At 45.9% G+C, this 25,167-nt stretch overlaps 1 protein-coding gene across 1 annotated transcript; it reads left to right on the forward strand.

Annotated features, from left to right (window-relative positions):
* Positions 1-1,057: 1,057 nt before the first annotated feature.
* On the forward strand, positions 1,058-24,860 carry LOC119399172 (uncharacterized). The gene is made up of 7 exons (XM_037665990.2): positions 1,058-1,421; positions 14,883-15,091; positions 16,551-16,671; positions 18,106-18,193; positions 18,675-18,769; positions 24,120-24,299; positions 24,763-24,860. The coding sequence occupies exons 1-7, from the start codon at positions 1,121-1,123 to the stop codon at positions 24,858-24,860; spliced, it is 1,092 nt and encodes a 363-aa protein (XP_037521918.2). The 5' UTR covers positions 1,058-1,120.
* The last annotated feature ends 307 nt before the right edge of the window (positions 24,861-25,167 follow it).

Raw genomic sequence — 25,167 nt, forward strand, 5'->3', positions numbered from 1 at the left:
ATGCTATCCTTGTCATGTGGTGCCATGTGATTATATGGCGCTATATATGAGAAGTGACAGGCATATGGAATGTAAGAGTATTGGACTAAAGTGACTGACAGACTGTCGAAGTTCTCTGAAAACATTGAAGAATACAACAGAATAGAACAGAAGGCGGAGGGAGTAACGTGCGGTCGTCAAAAACATGTCAACCATAGTTCATTTCGACCATACTCTTTGATCTAGACCGACACGCACTATGTATGAACGACCGTGACCTTCAGAGAGCTTAATAAAGCAACAACTAAGGAAAGTAGACGAGATAATGGCCACTTTAGACCTCGCATAAGACACTAGCAAGAGAACAAAAACACAGAGCCAAGTTCGTGTGGGCTAAGCCGTTAGAAGACGAACGTTTCGGGGGCGCAATGACCGAACCGTCTCTACATGAAGGCGCACGGAGCACGCCGAAAGAGTGAACGGAAAAGCCAGTCACATCGGACGCACCGTGCGTTACGAATGGGCTATCCCTCAGCCACCTCTCGCTTTCGAGCATACGCGCGTATTGCGTTCACTTGTTGACCTCCCACACGACTAGGTTCCACCCCTGAATGCACGCAGCCGCTCACGTAGGCAGCCTTCCGCCGAAACATTACGACACCACTGTAGCTGGTGGGGAGAGAGGGAAAGTATGGACCAGTGAATGATGGCGGGAGAGGGCAGCAGCTGGAGTAAATAACCGGGCAGGCCCGATATGCCCAACTGGAAGGGTTTCGTTGTCAGTTGGAGCGGACGCCCCCGGCGAGCCAAGGTCCACTCGGGGAAGCGCCCCGCGCGGACCAGTTTAAAAAGACGGTGTGAGTGACGTCACAGGGGGCGCGCAATTTTGGAGTCTTCATTTATTGTTTGACCCTCACTCATTCGCATCAGACTTGGAAACGAGTAGCGAATTCTCGGAGGCCTCCTCTATCAGCGACGGAAACGAGAGAACGAAAGATGGAGAGAAAGTGAAAGAAAGAAGAGGCAGCACGGAGAGAGTGAGAGGAGCGGTCCTATATTATCCGACGTTTCCGCTCAGCCTGCTCTAAAGTGTAAGAAATATTGCAAACACGGCGGAGCAGTGTCCACCCCGCTGCACGCCATGAATACGCACCAAACGGCGCGAGCGTTATTATTGTTATGCGCCGTTCTATATTCATTCACCGGCATTGCCAGCGCGGTGGCCGGTGTAGAGACAACATCAACGACGACGACGACGACCGCAGCATCTCCGACAAAGAGACTCGAGGCTGATTTTGCTGAAGTGACCAAGGTGCTGGCCTCCAAGTTTCTGCCCACCGTGTCGGACCTGATTGGAAGCCCAGACCTCAGCGTTGCCTGTTCGTCGAGTGTTGTGAAGCTCCTGCTCGGATTAAAGAACAAGGATGCCTGGGCCATGAAAAGTAAGAGATGCAAGAAAAAAAAAAGAAGCATGCCGATCTATGCATAGCCCTTTCACTGGGACAAAGAACCTGCGACATATTGGGACGTATTTACTAGATGGTTAGATGTGGTGCCGTTGCGATTTGCTTCCACCTTGGTGGAGGGTGGGAGAGGGTACGATGGAAAAAGGAGGAGGGAAGAGAGGTTGGGTTTGAACCCGCTCTATTTTTTGCTGTAGCTCCTCAATATGACCTGGTGGATTACTACAGTGTAGCCAGCACGTCAGTCACTGTCCCCGTACCACTCTAAACAAGAAAAATGAGAGCTAACAGACAATAACGCCAAGGAAAGTACAGGGGGTGTTATCTGTTATCTAGCCATGACGGCGAGTGTGGAACACTCTTTTTCTGCCTTTTTGGCGTCACGTAGCACGTGGTCTTTTGACGAGCATTATTGCATTATTGGCATTATTGTCTGTTAGTTCTCATTAATATTGTGTCTAACAAAGATAAACGAGCCCTTGAAAAATAATCTGCTTTCCTTCATTCATAGCGAGGGTCTCGTCCTGGCAGACTTAATGCCTTCAGGTAGTATGCGAGGGATTATTGGTCAGCTGCCAGCTCGTAAAAAGATCACGTGCTACGTGACGCCAACAGGCAAAAAAAGAGTGTCCCACACTCGCCGCCATGGCTGCGACTGGCGCTGACTAACACTCCTAGGTTTAAATCAACATATATACCCCAGAAGTGGACGGAGGATGACCGCCACCGTAGCTCAGTGGTAGAGCATCGGACGCGTTATCCGAAGGTCCGCAGGTTCGGTCCCTGCCGGTGGCAAGTCATCTTTCGTCCACTTTACTTTCTTCACATTTATATTCTAATACTACAGTAACACACCCCCTGTACTTTCCTTGGCGTTATTGTCTGTAGCTCTCATTAAATTGTGTCTAACAAAGATAAACGAGCCCTTGAAAAATAATCTGCTTTCCTTCTAAACAAGAAAGATTTTCATAGTTGCTACCCTTCTGTTGCTAACTGCTTGTCATATATGGTACAACTGTGTTAGTAATGGCAGCGTTAGTAACTGTTACTAACAATGGTAGTAACCGTTACTAATGGTGCTTATGTACCGGCTCATAAACCTTGTAACCGTTATGAACGTACCTGAATGAGCACTACTAAAAAGAAAAAAAAAGTTATCTTCTGTCAGCCTCTGGGCCACAATTATACGGCTTGCATTTAAAGGCATGAAGACGAAAAAAAAAACGCGCTGAATTCACTTTTCCTTTTATTCATGAGTTAGTAACACATATTGGTCCTATTTTCCAAAATTACCATTGTTGTGTTTGCCAATTTCTGTAAATTACTGTATCAACGCAGGTGCGCAGCGAGGTGCTACAAATGTGTTAGTCCAAAATAATAATAAAAAAAACGCTACAGTTTAATTAATGGTGCAAAGAGATTACCGTCATTGAGCAAGCTGGACCACGGGCAACATGAGGTAGTATACATTGCTAAGTTACCTGGACTCCTGCTGTAAAGCCACATTACTGGCCATTTTGGGCATTGGAAGCTTTCCTTCATGCGGCACTAAAAAGAGGACACAAAAAGCCCGATGAGTGTGATTCCAACGAAGCAGCAGCATTGTTTCGTGTGACACACGAGTGCGTTCCAAACATACTGCATTAACCGCATTTTAATGACGTGCGTTGTCGACACCTTAGTACATCGCTAAGATGCTCGCTTGCCTATTTAAAGGGACTGTCTACCGTCCTTCATGGCTTTTCTGTTTTGTACCGCAATCGAAAGCATACAGTCTGAAGTGTCCAGCCTTGCAGTGTGGTTTCTCTGGGAAGTGAGTAGAAAGTTTTAAAACAGAATTTTTCGATCTGCGTTTGGTCTTCTTCTGTTGGTGTGAAACATGCCCATAACACTGGTTGGTGGACGCGATGACGATTGTACCGCCGGTAAAAATTAAACTGAAAGCACATGCGATTTCTGTAGGATTACTTTATTTTCGCTGAACACTAATGTAATGAATATAACAGCTGTTTCCAGCGCGCTAGCCATTAAATGAAGGCCTTATTATACAATTACAGAACACTTGTTTTGCCGTAATCACAGTCTATGCGTTTATTTTAGCGCTGCTTCCGCAATCCAAGCTAAGTTGATTAATCAAAAAGAGACGATAAATGCACGCCTTCACGGCACAGCAGATGTGAGACATCCTAGCAACAATACAGTGGCACGGGTACGACCAGCACGGAGGACCACATGGCATAGCGCATGAGTTGAAGCAGACGAAATCGAAGGCGGCGCTGCAAGGAGCGCCACCGGGCGCCTTTTTGGGCGCGTGAGAAAAAAAAAAAGCAAAAAATTACTCTCTAACGCAACCAAAAGATATTTCAAGTGCGTAAAATACAATTTCAAGTTATACATGTGAGTTTTTAAGCAAAATGAGTCTACCTGCGAGGATTTCTTGTCCTACCAGTAGATTGAACCACATCGCCGTTGGGTGACGCTAGCGGTCATTCTTTCATGATTTTCAACATCAAATTAAAAATATGGGACAAAAGCATGCTCGTTGCCGCCGATATGACGATCTTCTCATTTGCACCACAATAAGAAATTTTTTTCCGAGCGGTAGACAGTCTCTTTTTAAGGGGCAACGATGCAAGTTGCACTTAGGTCGCAACTTGAGCGTGCGAACCTCTTTATAGACGTACTCACTATGAATGAATGAATGAGCTTAATTAAAGTATTTCATTAATTATTTATTTTGTGCAGTAAGAACCTTGTAGGGCTATAATCAGGGGCGTAGCAAGAAATTATTTTTGAGGGGGTGCGGGGGTTCAATCATGCTTTACGTATGTACGTGTGGGCGTTTGTATGTGTGCGTGTATAAAACTGAAAATGGCTATAATGGAAGGGAATACAAACACATAAACAGATTTAATATACGTACAGAAGCTAAACAAATATTTTTTCTCAAGTATATTAGATAAATACAAACAAATGCACATAAAATAGATATGTGCACTCAATGTGACATTTTGTTTCATGGCGGTTGTCACAGGGTTTGTTAAAAGTGGCTTAAGAGGAGGGAAATAATAACGTAATAAGGGAAATCCACGATAGGGGGGGTTAGCATGCCCGAGAACATAATGACGCCGATAATAATAATAATAATTGCTGGTTGTTTACGCGCTAAAACCACGATGTGATTATGAGACACGCCGTAGTGGAGGGCACCGAAAATTTCGACCACCTGGGGTTTCTGAAAGTGCAGCTAAATCTAAGAACACGGGCCTCTGGCACTTTCGACTCCGTAGAGAATGCGACCACCGCAGCTGGGATCGAACCCGCGACCTACGGGGCAGCAGCCGAGCACTGTAACCGCTGTACCACTGCGGCGGCCTGTCAGCGTTGGTCTGGCTGACCATATGATGAGCGACGGGACGCGATGTCTGAGGCATGTTGCCGAAGCGCTCTGAAAGGCCGCGTAATAGCACGCATACAGGTTTTAACGCATTATTGACTAAGACATGCACTGCTACAGAAGAAATTTTGAATTCTTTTTGTGCTGCGAATATTGTGGCTGAATCAGCCGATGCTTAATGTCTGGAAAGCTGCGTTTGTACCCGCTTTCAATACACTAATGGGCTTGTAGTGCTTATGAAGATGACGTGTAGCGTCATAGTGCTGCTGGGAATGCAACGTCTGTCCTTGACGATCAGCAAAGTTGGTCAGTTTTCCACATTCCGTAGCCCATCCCGACAGGTTGTAGATTATTATTATTATTATTATTATTATATTATTATTATTATTATTATTATTATTATTATTATTATTATTATTATTATTATTATTATTTTGCAAACTATTGTGATGCAAATCTTTTCCATGGGAGATAAAGCAATGACAAGGCAGTTAATTAAACATTAAACATGTGAAATTAATAAAACTAGTCGCTGTTGGACGATTTCCTCTCGTATTGCGCGGTATTCGCCCCAGGCCGCTATTGCATAGGTCTATGCCTTGCAAAATCAACGTCAACGTTTAATGTTACAAGAAATTGACAGAGTGTGTAATAGTGGACTCAGGCTTTAGCAAACCGAGTAATAGCGGGCTGGCGCAAATGGCGCGCAATGCGACGATAAATCGTTCAACGGCAAGCAGGCGCGCGCTTCGCAGCCAGTCGCCCTTGCCGCTTTCAACGCCACCGTATTCTAGTTACTCTATAACATACACCCATAGCTACAGGTACCTAGAGCGCTATCACTACACACGAAGACGGCCAACTGTGTTTCTTCGTCAGTTACTCTATAACATACACCCATAGCTACAGGTACCTGGAGCGCTACCACTACACACGAAGACGGCCAACTGTGCTGCTTCGTTAGTTACTCTATAACATACACTCATAGCTACAGGTACATAGAGCGCTATCACGACACACGAAGACGGGAAACTGTGCTTGTTCGTTTTCGCTCAGTCCGAGTTCTGATTTCTTCCTTGCTGTCACACGATGGCACGCAAGCTATAAAAACCGTCACAATAGTTGCGCTCTTAGCGTACAAACTTTTGTGCTAAGAAATTGCGCACGAAGGGCGCAGCTTCGTAAATTCTGGACCATGGGGCGAAAGTGGCGAAGTGCCATCTGCTACCATGGATTCTTGGGTGCTTATGCTTCGACATCTGCGTCGCGATGCCCGTTATTGCGTTGCCTCTCAAGGAGCGGGCTGCTAACGGCAGCAACGAAAACAGGAAACGCAAAAGGAACAAACAGATAAATATAAATAGAGGCTCCGGTGTGCAAGTTGTTTATGAATTCAAGAGTGCGCATCATACTCGCTTTCGTGGGGCGTGTATGGGCGTAATGATAATGTTAATTGCGACTTATGTACCTCTAAAGCGAAGCACGTGGCCAGGAAGCTAGAAAGCGTCGACGTTCCACCTGGCAATTAGGCGGCATGCTTTCCAAACGAAAAAAAAAAAAATGCGATTTCAGCTGTTCCACTCTTGAGAGGTGAGAGGGTGGCGATGGAACGTAATGAGAGGGGAGAGGGAAGACGAGGAAAGAATGCCTTCTGCTCAGCTGCCAGCTCGTTTGCTACGTGCTGCTATGGCTGCGACTGGCGCTGACTAACACTCCTGGGTGGATTACTATCAGTGTCGCAGCAAGTCAGCTACAGTCACCCCCTGTAACTAGCTCTCCTAACGATAAACGCCACTCTAAACAAGAAATTTTCATAGTTGCTACCCTTCTGTTGCTAACTGCTTGTCATATATGGTACAACTGTGTTAGTAATGGCTGCGTTAGTAACTGTTACTAACAATGGTAGTAACCGTTACTAATGGTGCTTATGTACCGGCTCATAAACCTTGTAACCGTTATGAACGTACCTGAATGACCACTACTAAAAAGAAAAAAAAAAGTTATCTTCTGTAGCCTCTGAGCCACAATTATACGGCTTGCATTTAAAGGCATGACGACGAGAAAAAAAAAAAAAACGCGCTGAATTCACTTTTCCTTTTATTCATGAGTTAGTAACACATATTGGTCCTATTTTCCAAAATTACCATTGTTGTGTTTGCCACTTTTCTGTAAATTACTGTATCAACGCAGGTGCGCAGCGAGGTGCTACAAATGTGTTAGTAAAAAACGCTACAGTTAATTATGGTGCAAAGAGATTACCGTCATTGAGCAAGCTGGACCACGGGGCAACATGAGGTAGTATACATTGCTAAGTTACCTGGACTGCTGCTGTAAAGCCACATTACGGCCATTTTGGGCATTGGAAGCTTTCCTTCATGCGGCACTAAAAAGAGGACACAAAAAGCCCGATGAGTGTGATTCCAACGAAGCAGCAGCATTGTTTCGTGTTGACACACGAGTGCGTTCCAAACATACTGCATTAAACGCATTTTAATGACGTGCGTTGTCGACCACCTTAGTACATCGCTAAGATGCTCGCTTGCCTATTTAAAGGGACTGTCTACCGTCCTTCATCGCTTTCTGTTTTGTACACCGCAATCGAAAGCAGTACAGTCTGAAGTGTCCAGCCTTGCAGTGTGGTTTCTCTGGGAAGTGAGTAGAAAGTTTTAAAACAGAATTTTTCGATCTGCGTTCGGTCTTCTCTGTTGGTGTGAAACATGGCCCCTAAACACTGGTTGGTGAGACGCGATGACGATTGTACGGCCGGTAAAATTAAACGAAAGCACATGCGATTTCTGTAGGATTACTTATTTTCGCTGAACACTAATGTAATGAATATAACAGCTGTTTCCAGCGCACTAGCCTGTTAAATGAAGCCTTATTATACAATTACAGAACACTTGTTTTGCCGTAATCGCAGTCTATGCGTTATTTTAGCGCTGCTTCCGTAATCCAAGCTAAGTTGATTAATCAAAAAGAGACGTATAAATGCACGCCTTCACGGCCACAGCAGATGTGAGACATCCTAGCACAACAATACAGTGGCAAGGGTACGACCAGCACGGAGGACCACATGGCATAGCGCATGAGTTGAAGCAGACGAATCGAGGCGGCGCCTGCAAGGAGCGCCACCGGGCGCCTTTTTGGACGCGTGAGAAAAAAAAGCAAAAATTACTCTCTAACGCAAACCAAAAGCTATTTCAAGTGCGTAAATACGATTTCAAGTATACGTGTGATTTTTTAAGCAAATGAGTCTACCTGCGAGGATTTCTTGTCCTACCAGTAGATTGAAACCACATCGCCGTTGGGTGACGCTAGCGGTTCATTCTTTCATGATTTTCAACATCAAATTAAAAAAATATAATTCCTTTTTCCTCGGGACAAAAGCATGCTCGTTGCCGCCGATATGACGATCTTCTCATTTGCCACACAATAAGAAATTTTTTCCCGAGCGGTAGACAGTCCTCCTTTAAGTGGAGCAACGATGCAACGTTGCACTTAGGTCGCAACTGAGCGTGCGAACCTCTTTATAGACGCACTCACTATGGAATGAGATGAATGAGGCTTAATTAAAGGATTTTCCATTAATTATTTATTTTGTGCAGTGAGAACCTTGTAGGGCTATAATCATGGGGCGAGCAAGAAATTAGTTTTTGAGGGGGTGCGGAGAGTTCAAAAAAATCTGCTTTACGTATGTACGTGTGGTGTTATGTGTGCGTGAGATAAAAAACTGACAAAGTTCGGGTGAGGGAGGGTGGAGGTTCAAACCCTCCCCCCCGCCCAGCTACGCCCCCGGTGGCTAAGTGGAAAGGGCAATACAAAACAACATAAACAAATAGATTTAAATATACGTACAGAAGCTAAACATAATTTTTTCTGCTCAAGTATATTAGATAAATACAAACAAATGCACATAAAATAGATATGTGCACTCAAGGTGACATTTTGTTCATGGCGGTTGTCACAGGGGTTTGTTAAAAGTGGCTTAAGAGGAGGGAAATAATAACGTAATAAGGGAAATCCACGATAGGGGGGTTAGCATGCCCGAGAACATAATGACGCCGATAAGGCGCCGGTAATATAATAATAATTGCTGGTTTGTATTACGCGCTAAAACCACGATGTGATTATGAGACACGCCGTAGTGGAGGGCACCGAAAATTTCGACCACCTGGGGGTTCTGAAAGTGCAGCTAAATCTAAGAACAACGGCCCTCTGGCACTTTCGACTCCGGAGAGAGTGCGACCACCCGCGCTGGGATCGAACCCGCGACCTACGGGGCAGCAGCCGAGCACACTAACCGCTGTACCACTGCGGCGGCCTGTCAGCGTTGGTCTGGCTGACCATATGATGAGCGACGGGACGCGATGTCTGAGGCATGTTGCCGAAGACGCTCTGAAAGGCCGCGTAATAGGCACGCATACAGGTTTTAACGCCATTATTGACTAAGACATGCACTGCTACAGAAGAAATTTTGAATTCTTTTTGTGCTGCGAATATTGTGTGCTGAAATCAGCCGATGCTTAATGTCTGGAAAGCTGCGTTTGTACTCGCTTTCAATACACTAATGGGCTTGTAGTGCTTATGAAGATGACGTGTAGCGTCAATAGTGCTGCTGGGAATGCAACGTCCTGTCCTTGACGATCAGCAAAGGTGGTCGTTTTCCACATTCCGATAGCCCATCCCGACAGGTTGTCGATTATTATTATTATTATATTATTATTTATTATTATTATTATAATTATTATTATTATTATATTATTATTATTATTTTATTATTATTATTATTTTTCAAACTATTGTGATGCAAATCTTTTCCTAGGGTAGATAAAGACAATGACAAGGCAGTTAATAACATTAAACATGTGAAATTAATAAAACTAGTCGCTGTTGGACGATTTCCTCTCGTATTGCGCGGTATTCGCCCCAGGGCCGCTATTGCATAGGTCTGTGTCCTTGCAAAATCAACGTCAACGTTTAATGTTACAAGAAATTGACAGAGTGTGTAATAGTGGACTCAGGCTTTAGCAAACCGAGTAATAGCGGGCTGGCGCAAATGGCGCGCAATGCGACGATAAATCGTTCAACGGCAAGCAGGCGCGCGCTTCGCAGCCAGTCGCCGTTGCCGCTTTCAACGCCACCGTATTCGAGTTACTCTATAACATACACCCATAGCTACAGGTACCTAGAGCGCTATCACTACACACGAAGACGGGCAACTGTGCTTCTTCGTTAGTTACTCTATAACATACACCCATAGCTACAGGTACCTAGAGCGCTATCACGACACACGAAGACGGGCAACTGTGCTTCTTCGTTTTCGCTCAGTCCGAGTTCTGATTTCTTCCTTGCTGTCACACGATGGCACGCAAGCTATAAAAACCGTCACAATAGTTGCGCTCTTAGCGTACAAACTTTTGTGCTAAGAAATTGCGCACGAAGGGCGCAGCTTCGTAAATTCTGGACCATGGGGCGAAAGTGACGAAGTGCCATCTGCTACCATGGATTCTTGGGTGCTTATGCTTCGACATCTGCGTCGCGATGCCCGTTATTGCGTTGCCTCTCAAGGAGCGGGCTGCTAAACGGCAGCAACGAAAACAGGAAACGCAAAGGAACAAACAGATAAATAAAAATATAGGCTCCGGTGTGCAAGTTGTTCATGAATTCAAGATTGCGCAATCATGACTCGCTTTCGTCGGGCGTGTATGGGCGTAATGATAATGTTAATTGCGACTTATGTACCTCTAAAGTGAAGCACGTGGCCAGGAGCTAGAAAGCGTCGACGTTCCACCTGGCAATTAGGCGGCATGCTTTCCAAACGAAAAAAAAAAAAAAGTCTTGTTTCGTTACCTAGTAGAGGAAGAGTCTTTTATTACAAAGTGCTTTCCTCTGCCGCAAATGACTGCACCTCGGCCTAAGTGGCTTTCTCTGCCGCAAATGACTGAAATATTGCATGATATTCAATTGAATGTCAACAGACATTCTGTTGATGGCACTAAAAAGTCAATAGAAAAGAAACATTAGCTCCATAACGATAGCTGCATGGGTTAAGTAATGACGCATGTAATTATTCATCCTATTTTAAGGTCAGCCAAGCAGACTGTTGGTGTTGTTGGTGCCGCATGGTTTAGCACAAAGAAGCGTCGTTTCTTTGCGCTAAACCTCAAACTACTCGAAGGGAGTATACCTTTACCCAAATTCATTAAGAAGTAATTACATGCAGTACACTCTATAGTTCTTATGCGAAGTGACTGAGTGACGCAAGTTGTGTCAGACGCTTCCGAATGGCCTCTTTTGGAATGAATGAGAGGAAAAAGCGTTGGCAACTAAAAAAAAATGTGCATAGCACCTGGCTTTACGACAGCGAAAGCGAAATCCCACATTTATGCATCTGCGCACCTATTTTCACGGGAAACTTTGGCATGCGCTACTTAGTGATATTTCTGCTTAGCACTGGATTGCTGCCATGTTCAAGGTTTCAAGGTTGAAACAACAACAACAACAACAACAACAACAACAAAACAACAACAACAACACAACAACAACAGAAATGAAAATAAAAAGGAAGTGGCGAAGCTGAGAAATAACTGATAATGTGCTGTCCCAAGGTGGGGGTAAACTGCTGATTCGTAAAAAAAAGAAAAAGTAAGTGGACTGCAAATGCAAAACGGGAGGTGGGTGACAACAGTTTCTACAGTGTTTTTGCCTGATAGACCGGCTATATGATATATAATTGAATGATGATGACTCACTCAATGGCTATGATGTGCGCAGAGCCGCGGCCCACGGAGATGCGGCAACAGCAACGCCCCGCAAAAGGCCACGCAGCAGGCCTCTGCTATGATACAGAAGAAAATTATATATGGGATCCTATATATCCTCACAAGCACCCTTACGCATCATCATAATCATTACACGCAACTACTCGGTTGACCACCGCCACGATTATAGCCTTGTATACATATATGGCAGGCCAGTCCAGCGACCCGAGATCATTTTTAACGCGTGACATGCGCGCCGGCACGTGCAGCGACATTCAGCGCTTTCAGGCTCGTTAGCCTCGCCGCACCCACTCACGTTTTGTGCATCGTGATCGGTCACTGATTCTCGAATGTATTTGGGTCTGCGAAGGCCAGTTATAGCCACAGGCAATAGAGGCGAGCCACTGACGTAGCCAGGGGGTTTCCCTCCCCGAAGTTTTTAAATTTTGCATGGGTACACACACACACACATACAAACACACGCACTAACATATATAAATGATGATTGCCCCATCCCCGCCTCCCCTCGAAAAAAATTTCTGGCTACGCCCCTGAGGTGGATTACCTCGCCGTCCGTGGCTGCCACAATGCGTCAACAAGAGTTTGTAAATTTCGGTCACGCATGTAACGGCCTAAACGTACGAAAGAGTTAATCTTACGTGACGCGTCTCATCAACGGTGGGTTTGGGACATACCGACTTCTTTCGCGTAATGGAAAAGAAAAAAAAACGCCTTCGTGCGTGCGTTTTTTGTAAGATAACAAATCAGTGGACAAACTAGGATAAACCGGTCGCTTCTTTGCAATAATAACCACGTTGCACTTGCTTCGATGGGACAACAACAACAGCAAAAGGAACATGGCGTGATAGTCACTGCAGGCCGTAAACATGCGTGGGCGCTCATGCGTTACGCAACAGAAAAAAAGCCAGAGCAGCAATATACCGCAGATGTGAACACTAATCTCGAGCGTTCGTATAATCACTGCCGCAATAAAAGGGGCCATTTTAAGTAAACGCGTAGAGGCCCATCAGTATACTAGATACGGGAAGAAACCGGAAAACAGCGGGCTAATGAGAAAGTCGAAACGAAGATAAAGCAGGAAATGCGTATTACACGTCTGACGTCTCCTTGGGCGGGCCTACGCGGCGCGCTTACAAAACAGCGAAACGGAAATTCCCTCACCCTAGTGAGTTTTGTGATTCTTTCATAAGCCGGTTTTTTCGGCCCCAACTTCGGCATTAATTCCGTTGCCGTCGTCGTTTGGTGGTGTCGGTGCCAGCGCGGGATTGCCCCTGGCGATTCACGCTACACGAACCGAGTTCACGGGCGAATCCGCGACGTCATGACAAATGGCCGCGCATCAACCACCTGAATGGATGCGCACGAAGGGCAGAGGAATGAACGTCATAACAGGCCTCCTTACACTCGACAGGAGGCCTACGAAAAGGAGCGGAGGACGTAGAAGGAAGGTTATATTTAATTATAGCTTTTTTATGGTGCCGAAAAGTGTAGTCGTCCCCAGTGACGACAGGCGTGTCGACACGCAAGTGCTCTGAGAGGGGCGATTAAAAAAAATAAGAACCGTTGTAGTTGCTTGTTTTCATGTGTTATCTGCTCAAAAGGAAGAAGGAAATCTTGGTTGCCATTGATGCGATGCAATCTGTTGTACTTTACGTACGCGTCAACAAGCTTGCCAGTTACTTGAATTCGATCGTTCATTGGCCGGTTCTGAGATCGTGCAAACGCGAATCAATTACCAGACATTGACAGCGTCGCAGTGCGCCCTCGTGCGCTTATACGCCTATTGAATCCACTTGAAAGTGGCATCTCCGTTGAGGTACGCTGCGAGTTTTTGCACAGTACTATATGCTACCTGGAGCATAGTTTATGCTCTTAGAGAGAAACTCGCAAAGGTTACTTAATTAAGGGTTTCACGTTGGCGTGCGCTTTCACTGCTAATTTGTTCGCTCTCGCATTTTCACTTCCGCCGTCCGTGATAAAAGATACGAACGACGTAGTAAATTAAGGCCCTGGATTAAGGCTACACGGTAGGTAAAACAAAAACAAGTTATTTTCGTGGACGCCCTTAACCAATGGCGGCAGATGAGACGCCATAGCGGTATTTCAAGTGGTCCCATACAGATAACGTAGGTCCCATATATTATTTAGTTTCTGAAAGTGAAAAAAAAATAAATAATTTGCTACATTGCACTGAGACATATACTTTACTATCAACGCACCTTCAGTGAAAACAGTCAGCAGATTGACCAGCTGATTTCGGTTGAGTTTTTTTTGCAAGCAAAAAATACATCAGGCGTATTCTTGCAGACTTCAGCGTACGTGAAGAATTCAGGGGCGTAAGAAATTTGAAGCTACTACATTACAACAGGTTTTGGTTGCTGTGGCATGCCATTCTCAATGTTTACCGGAGAACGCAAAAAGCAAGAGAGAGAGAGAGAGAGATCGTTCACGCGACATCTGAAAGAAAAAAGTGATGACACTGTTTTTCTTCGTGCACACCTATTAAAACACATCAATTAGACATACTGTCTCTGCTTTGACTTCATGGCGAGCGTTTACAATGCTGTGAGAAGCGCTCACGCTGCCCCATTTCGGATGGTCCCTCACTCGAACTCCGCAAACCCTGATGACATGTGCACGACTAAGAGTTTTGAAAATACTGGACGTCGCCTGTTTGCTTGCGCCACAAGGTATACATTACGCCTTGCAGTGTTTCGGCGCTGCTAGCATTCGAAGCTGCGCAGCAGCATTGCGCATCCTTTGTGACGTGCTTCTCCGTCCTCCTGTTGCGGCGCTCTCGCTGGTTCTCAGCTAGAGCGCGCATCAAGGCACCCTATAGTCTCGGCAATCCTGCGCCTCCTTTCGTCCGCAACTATTAGATTCAGCTGGGGGAATCGGCGGCGAAGCTTCAAACGTTCACTTCTTATACCACTTGAGTTCACATGGGCAAAAGTGCCGCGATTGCTACGGATTATCAAAAAAAGAAAAAAAAAATGCTGATGTGCGTTTTGTAACCATCGCCACCTCCTTAAACAGACCTCATAGCACACCCAGAGCAGACAAGTGAGAAGATCCCTGTACTCGGAGATCAGAGGAGATAATATCCCGAAAGCAGCGCAACACGGTTCGAGCTGCCGGCCTTACGCCGAGCATAAACTCTTGCTGAAGTCCCCAGCAGTAAAATAGTATACTGTATTGCATATCACACTTAGGTGGAGCTCCAGGGAATTCGCTTCTCACGTGACCGCTTTTACTTTACAGTGCTCTTATCCAACGGGCTTCTCCCTAGCAACGTCTTTGAGGGAGGACAAGTGAACCTCGGTTCGTACGAGCAGTGCCTGCACACTAGAACGGTCAACAGGGAGGGCCAGACTACCATGAAGGGGCAGTATTGTTCGCTGCACCTCACTATACCCCACGACCTGATGAGTGCGCTCGTCGACAGCTTCCACAAGATTGGGGAGCTCCTGGTAAGTGGCTGCCAGTGTATGAAATTCATTGTATGCCTTTCTCTGTTGAGTAACGTTCGACCGGTGTGGAAACACGAGTAACGTAGGAGAAAAGTGAATGCCCCGGTGAAGTCTGCAATATCTATATGAGCGGGCGTACGTGTCACGTGGCATTTTTTTTTTTGTATTTCGCGGACATTTGCAGTAAGCGGAAAACCACCAATACTTAATAGATAAAATGTTAGAAACTGTCTAACCGGACGTTTTGCAAACCGATCTACAAATTTACAGTTGTAAATTTTTGTCCGGTTTCGTTGCTTTACAAGCTAATTAATCAATCTTAAGCAGGACACAAAAATAGTGAGAGGCACACCATGCAATAGTGAGCAGCACACATTTGGTCGCGCCGTCATAAAGCCCGTCGGCGTATTTCAAAACTCCGGCTAGAGTTGGTTTTCTTAGGGACCTGTCGCTGATCCATGGAGAAACGTTGTCAGACTGTGACGTCAAAGTGTAGCTGGTGCGGGCACCTCAAAGCAGCGTTGTAATTTGCGCATTCTTCTTATTCTCTTTTACTTCAGAAGTACACTTTCAGCATGACCTCATTTATATTTGGGAAGCGTAATCTGGAAGTCTATAGCTGAAATTAACGTCAAGCAGCTGGTTCAGTTCTCGAACGAGACTCTCGCGAGTGACATGCAACGAACCGTGCCGCAAGCAGCTGGCGTCTGGCGTCCTTGGGCGTATCGCAGTTCAGTGGTACACTCGTCCGCGGAGGCAATCAACAAACCCGTCCGGCGTTTGAATCACGTGTACACGGAAAATCAGTCACTTGAGTGACATTAGCAAGTGACCTTTCTACTGTACCAATACAGTCGCTCGTACCGTGAAGCGACGCTTAATAAGGAGGAAAATACGTGCTCTTCTCGTCTTCTGATACATTTATAATGTGCACTCCTCGGCTATAATCCTTAAATATGTCTAGGTTTAAAAGTATTCGAAATAAATAAATAAATAAATAAATAAATAAATAAAATAAATAAATAAATAAATAAATAAATAAATAAATAAACGGAAGACGTGTGGCGACGCCTCCTAAATGTTCTCGTAGTGACGTCTTGGCGTATACCTAAATCCCTGTCGGTGAAGATGGGCTACACTGTACTCGAAAATAGCCAAAGATTGAACGTTATCAAGTACCAAGAAACCTCCGCCAAGCCACAATAACCTAGACGTGTAAAACTAAATCTGTGGTCATTGCCGCACCGGTGATGAGGTTTCGCCGCGAAATTTCAAAAAAGGAAAAAAAAACGAAATGGGACTTTTAACATAGTTCTTTTAACAATCATTCACTTTGCCTGATAGTAATGCAAATGGATATTTAGTATAATTATTTAATCGGTTGAAACTAATTCTGTTTTTTAGTGCAGTCTTGCAAAGGAGCCATGAGGTACTGAAAGCAAGGCTTCTTGTTTTGCAGGGGCGTAAGAACCCGCTTACTCGGACCACGCACAACAAATTTGCCAGCATAGATTACCGCATCGGGATCTGCTCCCCGTCGGCATGCACCACCGAGGACCTGCAAGTGTTGGTCACGAAAAGTATGTCCATATAGGGGGCGGCTAGTCTCGCACCGTGCCTGGGCGCCAAGGCACCAGGCGGATATGTATATAGTGTAAAGCCTGGGGTGCCTGTGAAAAGTGCCACTGCTAAAAAAATGACATGATTGTCACTTTATGTTGAAACAAACTCTCGCTATATACAGGCCCGTAGCCAGGAATTTTTTTCGAGGGGGGGGGGAGCACTTGGTGAAAGCCTTGAAAAACACCTATTAACGCGATAGCGCTAAAGAGCTCGTATCGCAGAAATTCCGCCGTCGGTGTCGGCGCCGTTGGTTGTGAGCGAAAATCATCCACACAACCACGCCTCTGCTTGGAGCGGCACTGAAAGTAACTTTCATGCTTGCCAAAAATACGTGTCCTGTATACAAGTGTCACAGTACGAGATGTAATATCGCAGTAATATTGCGTGGTACAAGCGTACATTGCCATTGGGCGTCACACCATGTCAATATCATAACGACTTGGTGGTTTAAAGGCAGCCACCCATTACAAAAGGAACATGCATTACTGCGCGTATTCCCTTAAGACCACGTAGTGGGTGCATCGCAACTTGAAAAAGTTTCTTGCGCATAGCTGCTCCTTGTTTAAAGCATGCTACCCATTACATAAGGCACACACCTTAGTGCGCGCATTCTCTTAAACACTCGTAGTGTTCGAAGTGCGCACTTGGGGCAGGATATCGCTATCGCGTTCAACTCTTAAAGGCGAAGCTTAAGTGCCCCTCAATTTTTTGTATTATTTTTTTCTGTAAAACATCCCCCCCCCCTCCATCAGAATTTCGAGGGGGGGGGAGGGCCCTTGCCCCCCCCCCCGGCTAACGGCCAGGCTATATAAATATAAATACCAGGGGAAAAAATCTACAGCGCTTATGTTTATTTGCTTAACAGCTTCGGCTTACATAGTAGAGATAATATAAAAATAGTTCGTTTCCTAGAAACACTCATAATGCGATATTATTTTATTGCGCTATGTCACCTTTTCTTCCCTTTATTTATATAATATTTTGGCTTTCCAGCTTGAATTTGTATATGTGTATTCATATATAGTATGTTAGCTGTATGTGTTCATGATTTAGGCACACAAACGAAATTAACGAAGGGGGTGGATTGTTCTAAGTGAGACGCTTGAAGTGCAGTCCTCCACTTAAATTCACAGCCTTAGAGGAAAATCTGCCTCATCGCGAATACCTGGTCATTATATATCCCTTGGATTGAGTGGTCTACGACGAATGCCATATCATATGGCGAAAATAGTGCACACAATTTTTAGCCGCTTCTTGCTTTGCTCTCCATAGCATATGTGGTATACAGCAGCGGCTTTTCCCCCCACCAGTCTAATTCGTCGAGTTCAGACAACACATTTATTCGGGACGATAAATAAATGGTTTACTAACTCTTTCTTTTTGACTCTTAGTGCTCGGCCAGTATGGGATAAACTCTACCGTCAGAAGCTGTCGCACGGACTCTCCTAAGGCCATAACCCTACTCCAAGCAGTGTCCATGTAAGCACCCTGCGTTCCCACTATTTATTTATTTATTTACAACCAGTAAAGAACGCATGCACCTGCTAAAGTACGAAAAATCAAGTTGTCCTGTTCTTCCTGGAATGACACCATGGCCAAAATCTTCAAAGAGACTCCGCACAAGACGGTTCACCTGAACTTCTTCTGTCGTTGCTCACATTCTGCGAAAGTAGAAGACGGGAAGGCAATGAGCAGTTTAAATCAGCATCGCTTTAAGAAGGCCGAAAGGTCTGCCCCAGTTCTTCCTGACCGTAAAAGGCAGCCGCCGCATTATCAATGGCGATGCCAAGGTTTTCTCATTTGATCTTATAGGCAGACGTAACCCAGCGTATTTTAATGCACACACGTTTCACGTCAGCGCCTAGTGAGAGGGTGCTGTTGTGGTTGCGCGAATAATCGTATACAGTCGGGAGACATTCATGATATGGATTGTTCCAGTGTTTTATCCTTCCAATTACAGGGCAGTACTGGGAGCTCTTGTACTTACGGTTGTCGTGGCAACGCTTACGGAATGGATAATGGAAGCACGCGGAGGCTGCGACGTCAAGCGCAAGGGTAAGAAAAACTTGGCTACGGTGGGAGGGGCCGGATGACAGGGCCATTATAGCATTGCATATTCATTTTTCTATACGAGCGCGGTCAGTGTGTTTGAACTACCAGGCATATCCCGGCCGTGGCGGCCGCATTTCAAGGGAGGCAGAACGCCAGAGGCCTGTGTGCTTAGATTTAGGTGCACGTTAAAGAACCCCAGCTAGTCGAAATTTCCGGAGCCCTCCACAAGGGCGTGCCTCATAATCATATCGTGGTTTCGGGATGTAAAACCCCAGCAACTATTAGAACTACCAGGCATGGGCATATATACATATGCACCTTTAAGAAAAATTCCAAGCAGGCGTGCTGCTTGTAATTTTTTCCTAAAGATGAATCAATACCAACTCGCCCAACTTCCGCTACTTGTGTACATATGCTTTTCTTCCTGTATAGCGATAGCATGCGTGACACATTGAAGGTTCATGGTTGTAATAACAACATCGCTGGGAAGATGTTCACGATGGACAGCCCAGACAGAGCGCAAACGCTTTGCTGTGTCTACGCCTTCCTTCGTCTACGTTTTCTGTGCGCCGTTGTTACCATCCATGAACGAATAACAGCTCGAGCTGCGTCTACTATTGTGGTGCAACTTGGTTTAGGCCGCGCGATTGACAAACACCATGGCGTAGATGTGCGTGCTGAGAAAGTTGAGAAAGACTACTGCGGTGCCGGTGTCGTCCGTGTTGTTGTTGTACGAGTCTTGTGCTCTTGCGCCGTTTCCCTTTTCTTTGTTATACGTATGTTGACGCGAACGCAACGCCGGGCATTACGCCAGGGTTCCTTAACATGAGCTAAAATGCCGACGGTGTAATATCTACCTGGGCGGAACCGCACACACCAATTGCTCAGCGCACCGACAGCTCCGTGCATTGCGTGAGCCTCGAGCTGCCGAGAATGCTGCATTCAAGTCGGCATTATAAGCATATTACCTATTATAGTCACGTGAGTGCGCCTGGCGCGTGCGGCCACGCTTGCGTGCGTAGTAGTAGTATCTGGGGTTTAACGTCCCCAAAACCACGATTGCGTGCGTAGTAAGTACACTTGTAAAGAGGCAAAGCGTGAAGTTTCCAATACTTTTCGATATATCTGCACCGTCGATGAAATTATATCGTATGAATAAGAAGGCGTAAGAGCTGTCGTAATTTATCGTGTGGTATAGGCTTCACCTTGAAACTGCACCGTCGCGTGCGGATCACACCGTCGCGTGCTATGAGGGGTCGCTCATTGGACTTGTGGGCTGAAAAAGAAAAAAAAAAAACCAAGTGATGATTGCAACAGCATCCCGCGAGCCATGGAAACTTGGAGCAGCCTGCAAGGGCGCCTGCATAGCAACGCACCTGGTGTCAGCCGGCCGCTCAGTTAGAGCGAAAAGCAATAAAGAGGCGTCCAGAATACCAGACTGCCATCAGCTCCTCATCGCTTTGTTGAAACTCTGAATTTTGTGGTTTTTTAGATGCGAAGTATCTTATGGCGGAGTTCAATCCGGTGGTGGTGGTGGTGCGCGGCGTGACCACCCTTACTGCGCATGCGCATACCCTCTCCCCTCCCCTCTCCACTTCCCTTCTCCCCTCCCCTCTCCCACCACCTCTCCACTTTCCCTCTTCCGTCCCCTTCTCCACTTTCCCTCTCCCCTCCCCCTTACCACTCTTCCTCTGAAACGCGGGCTAGACATGCCGAAATTCTCTCCTGCGCAACGCCGCGATGAGCACCGGCGCATGCGCGTCCCCTCCCCCTCTCTCTCCTCCCCTACGCTGCCCCCCTCTCGCACGCCTGCCGATGCGTTCCCGCTCGCCCTGTGAGAATTAAGGGCCAGGCTAGAGGGAAGACAAGACGAGCGTAGCGTTCCTCTTCGCGTTCCACGACGCGAGGTCGGTAGCATGCCCAAAGAACACCAACGGAACGCGATCGTGGAAGTGCTCCGGCTTCACATCGCCTCATGGTCCCCTTTAGCGGGAAATGGTGTAATTTTTATTGCGATAACAATTATATGGACAGTCTCGGCTGATTTTTGCCGTCGCCGTCGCCGCCGTCATGCTGCGTATATGTATAAGTATGTATATATACATCAATATCCCAAAGAAAAATGAATCAGAAAAATGCTTCCGAAGCGCGAATCGAACCAGCGACCTCTGAATGCGCAGCGCGGTGCGCTAAGCACTACTCCACAAAGCGTACTCCCTCTAGCACCTACGGCGAGCGTTATATACACACCCTTACCGTTTGCAGTCCTCCGAGACGGAGGCGCTTATAAGCGTTTCTTCATTACCAGCGAGATGGCGCTAGGAGCGCGCGGGCGCACTTAAGGCGTCGGCCAGCTCTCTCACTTCTTCTTATATTTGCGCAGCGAGAACCTTGCCCTTCCGCTGTCTGCTCGCGCGGGCGCTCGAACAAACTACCGCCAGTGTTCATGATTCTCAGCAGATCGAGCTACGTGGTAGCTCTCACCGCGCGTCGCGTGCGTGTAGCTAAAAGCGTTTCAGATGTCGGCACGTAACGTACGTGTACTTTTCACGTTTGCGTATGAGAAGTCCCTACGAACGTGAAATTTTTTTAAAAGAACTAAGTTTTACTTCTTGAGTTCACGAGCACTACGGCGTCTCTCATAATCATATCGTGGTTTTGGGACGTTAAACCCCAGATAATAGGCAGTTTTAGAATAGCGTACGCTAAGTTAGCGTTAGCATTTGCGGCCCGCTATTTCCGTCACTTAACGGGAGCCCGCAAGCGGTTAGCGTACGACGCATGCGCAGTTGCGCGAAAAGCCAACGCAAAGCTTTGCGTACGCTATTCTAAAACTGCCTAATATTATTATTCTTGAGTTCACGAGATTTACTTCGTGCGCTGTAGCTGTTGCAAGAAAAAAACCGGATGTATGCTTCTCACGTGTCGATCAGATATGCGACACGGTAACTGTACAGCAAGTTTAAAATAATAAAGAAAATGCTACCGGGTTGGCAAGGGGTCTTGGTGGCTTCTTCTTGCACTGAACTTTTAAATTTTAGAGTAACCGAGAGCTGAGCTAGTTGGTAAACATTCATTCTAAAAAGACAGGGCGTGCAAACACGATTACAAGAAAGAAGTCACGACACCACAAACGCCGACTAACAACTGAAGAGACGCAGAAGGGCGGAAAAGAAAGAAGGCACGAAAACTTATCTGCGCATGCCTATGCAATAGGCGAACCTATAAATCCGGCACGCATGGGGGTCTATGTGAAAGATAACTGATTTCATCTTTATGTAATTTAATCGAAGTTTGGCTAACGCACGCGCTACCACTATTATCGGTATATCATGCCTCAATCATCAGACGCCTTTCTTCACTCCTCTGCCGGTACAAACTGCGCATTCATCGAATTTCGGCGTGCGCTTACACTGTCAGCAATGTCAAAGATTAAAAGGTGAGCCTGCGGTTAGCGATCTCTTATGTTCTAATAATCTCTAATTAATGCAGCGGCCCGTCTGTCCTGCGTATATAGAAGCAGCCGCAGCTGATAGGGACTTTATACACCTCACTTGTCTTACGAATGTCGGTCCACTTCTTGTCTTTTACTCGCTCATTCTTTCTATGCACAGCGGCACAAGTCTTACGTAGCTTATTGGCAGCCGTAAAAAGAGCATTAACGTCCGTTATATTAACGTGTCCGCGTTTGCACGCCCTGTCATTTTAGAGTGAACTTCTAAATACTTTTTCCGCGCACGTTCACTGCCCGCATATTTATTTCAGTCGCTGCACATTACGTTAGCGATCTTAATGATTCATTTTGCATACATGTATTCACCATGTATACGTGTGGGTTTGCTAGAATTTCATAAGAATCAGGCTTTGAAAAACCAGTGGCTACTATAGTATCGCCTGAGAAAACGCGAGTTGTTTTCTCATTTCGTTAACATTTAAACTGGAAATAGAAATGGAACATGAAGCACGCAATGAAATTAAATCTACACATAGGCGTGCGCACGAGGGGGCAGGGGATGGCGCGCTACCACCGCCCCCCCCCCCCCGATCATTTAAGGGGGGACGCAAAGGTCTGCCCCATACTCAATCGGACCTTGTCCCATGTGTGTTTAAAGAGCAGGGCCACGCAGGTTTTTGACAATAACGGCTGCCGAAGGCCCCTAATGTTCCATTCCAAGAACTGTTTACTTCCCGTCTTTACTTCAGGAAAGCCAGGGACAAAAGGCAGGCCATTGTGAGAACCACGTCATCGCTTCCTTTTCATTCTTTTTTCATCCATCTTGAAGCATGTGGTCCTTTGGGCTCGACAAATGGGGGAGGGGGGCGCTGCGAAAAAATATTGCCCCCCCCCCTTCCAATGGGGAACCCTGCGCATGCCTGTGAATCTATAGTGACGTTAGGCCATGAACAGGTCACACAATTTACTGCAAAAAAAAAAAAAAGAAGAAGAAGTAGCACTTGCGCGCACATATCCCCCTACCACGGCCGCTGGATGAAAAGCGCTTTTTCATCCAGCGGCCGTGCCCCTACACACACACACACACCCACACACACATGCACGCGCGCGCGCGCACACACATAAGCACAAACACACACACGTGCACCCAGAAAAGAGCAAAGAAGCAAACACTGAAATAAGAGACGTCCGAGCATCATTGTAGGTACACTATAAGGAAGAAAATCGAGAATTTGGGGAGTATTTCTGCCACACAGCTATAATTAAAATCCGGCTTGCTCGCGTTTCCTTTTTTTGAAAACCCGGCTCTCGCCACTTTTATATAAATAATGCTATGTCATGCTGATAGCGCGCACGTCGTTTGTGACCGGTAAGTGCCGGGACTGCGGTGATTAAGCAAGGTAAACACGCGAGCTGGATGACGACTATAGTTGTGTGGCAGAACTACTCCCCAAATACTCGATTTTTCTTAGATTGTATGACCGAGTGTTGAAGGGAACGCCTCACCGACAATAAGGTCAATATAATCATAACATTTATTCACATTTATCGGGGCTGACGCGATTCACTGAACGTATATGGAATAATAGTCCGTGGACCTTTATGTCCTATCTGTGTGATAAAATAGAGCAGAATGTTGTTCCTTTCACGGTAAACCGTAGTGTACGTATGACATGCATTGGGTGCATACACTTTCTCTTCTCAATGAAATAAATAAGCGTTTTCTGACTGTATTTGCATTATACACGGCAGAACGGCATGTGTTTATTTGATGCCTCTTTTTGTTCATTGCTTACAACCCAAAGCAAATCCGAGAAGAATACAATAAAAGAAAGAGGCAGTCAAAGACTTGTTCACAACTCTTACACCGCTCTTCCTTGACCCATCTTCACCCCCCAGACGGCACGGTGCTTGGAACGTTGCTGTACTTCTCTGCTTTGAGCAACACGCGCTACCTGCTGCGCGTCGAGAACACGGAGAAGAACCGTCCTCTCCTTTTTCTGGGCGGCTTCAAGGTGCTTCTCATCCTGTGGGTTATATACGGTCATTCCTACATAATGGTGCAACTCGAATTCTCAGGTGAGTGCCAGCGATTATTGATTATGCAGAAACTGCTCGCGGGCCAGCCTGGCACACCACACCACTGCCAGTCGTTCTAATGCGAACTATATTTCAAGAATCCGGTACTGCCCGTTGAAATTACACGTGCACTTTGCCCTTGCGTAGCACTCAGGCCAGCGAGGCCTTCGCGTACACTTAATTTTTCTCCTCCTTTCCTTCCCCACTCCTCCATCATTGTAGAGGATGTGTGTTGGGCTCCCACGGCAACAAGTTGCTCTTTTGTACATTTGCATTTTGGTTTGCTCCATGATTTCTACAGCTGCGCATAAAGCGACAATAATATCAGTATTAATAGGCTAAAAGGAGGTGTGACCGACGACAGTCGAGTGACTCCCCACCTCCGCCCACCTGTTTCGCTTTCCTCCTTTCTTCTCGCTGATCTCTTTTGAAAGTTTTTTGTCTCTCATTGTTTCATACGCAGACAACCTGTTCAACATCGGAGATATCAGCAAGAAAGTTCTCTCGCAGATAGTTCCCAATGGTTTCCTCAGCGTTTCCACGTTCCTCTACCTAAGGTGAGAAATGCATGAGACGATGAAAGAAGGTAATCGTGTCCAGACACGGTCACAAGAGAAAACCTCACAGCACAAACGTCGGTGTTCATGTTTTCTTTTTTCTTTTTTTTTAACAGCGGAGCATTTTAGCAAATCATTGCTTGTGAGTCGATCGCAGAAAAATATCATCTTAACGGGTATGTGCGGCTACCAGGGAACGAGAGAGAGAAAGAAAGAAAGAAAGAAAGAAAGAAAGAAAGAAAGAAAGAAAGAAAGAAAGAAAGAAAGAAAGAAAGAAAGAAAGAAAGAAAGAAAGAGACAGACGGAAAGAA

This window comes from Rhipicephalus sanguineus, chromosome 1, assembly GCF_013339695.2.
Source record: "Rhipicephalus sanguineus isolate Rsan-2018 chromosome 1, BIME_Rsan_1.4, whole genome shotgun sequence".
In the NCBI taxonomy this organism is placed as follows: domain Eukaryota; kingdom Metazoa; phylum Arthropoda; class Arachnida; order Ixodida; family Ixodidae; genus Rhipicephalus; species Rhipicephalus sanguineus.

What these genes read in the sequence shown, in the direction of transcription:
- LOC119399172 (XM_037665990.2), top strand. Translation starts at nt 1,121, where the DNA reads ATGAATACGCACCAAACGGCGCGAGCGTTATTATTGTTATGCGCCGTT. An exon ending in ACAAGATTGGGGAGCTCCTG is followed by an intron (nt 15,092 to 16,550) that starts GTAAGTGGCTGC and finishes CTTGTTTTGCAG; the next exon opens with GGGCGTAAGAACCCGCTTAC. An exon ending in CTGCGACGTCAAGCGCAAGG is followed by an intron (nt 18,770 to 24,119) that starts GTAAGAAAAACT and finishes TTCACCCCCCAG; the next exon opens with ACGGCACGGTGCTTGGAACG.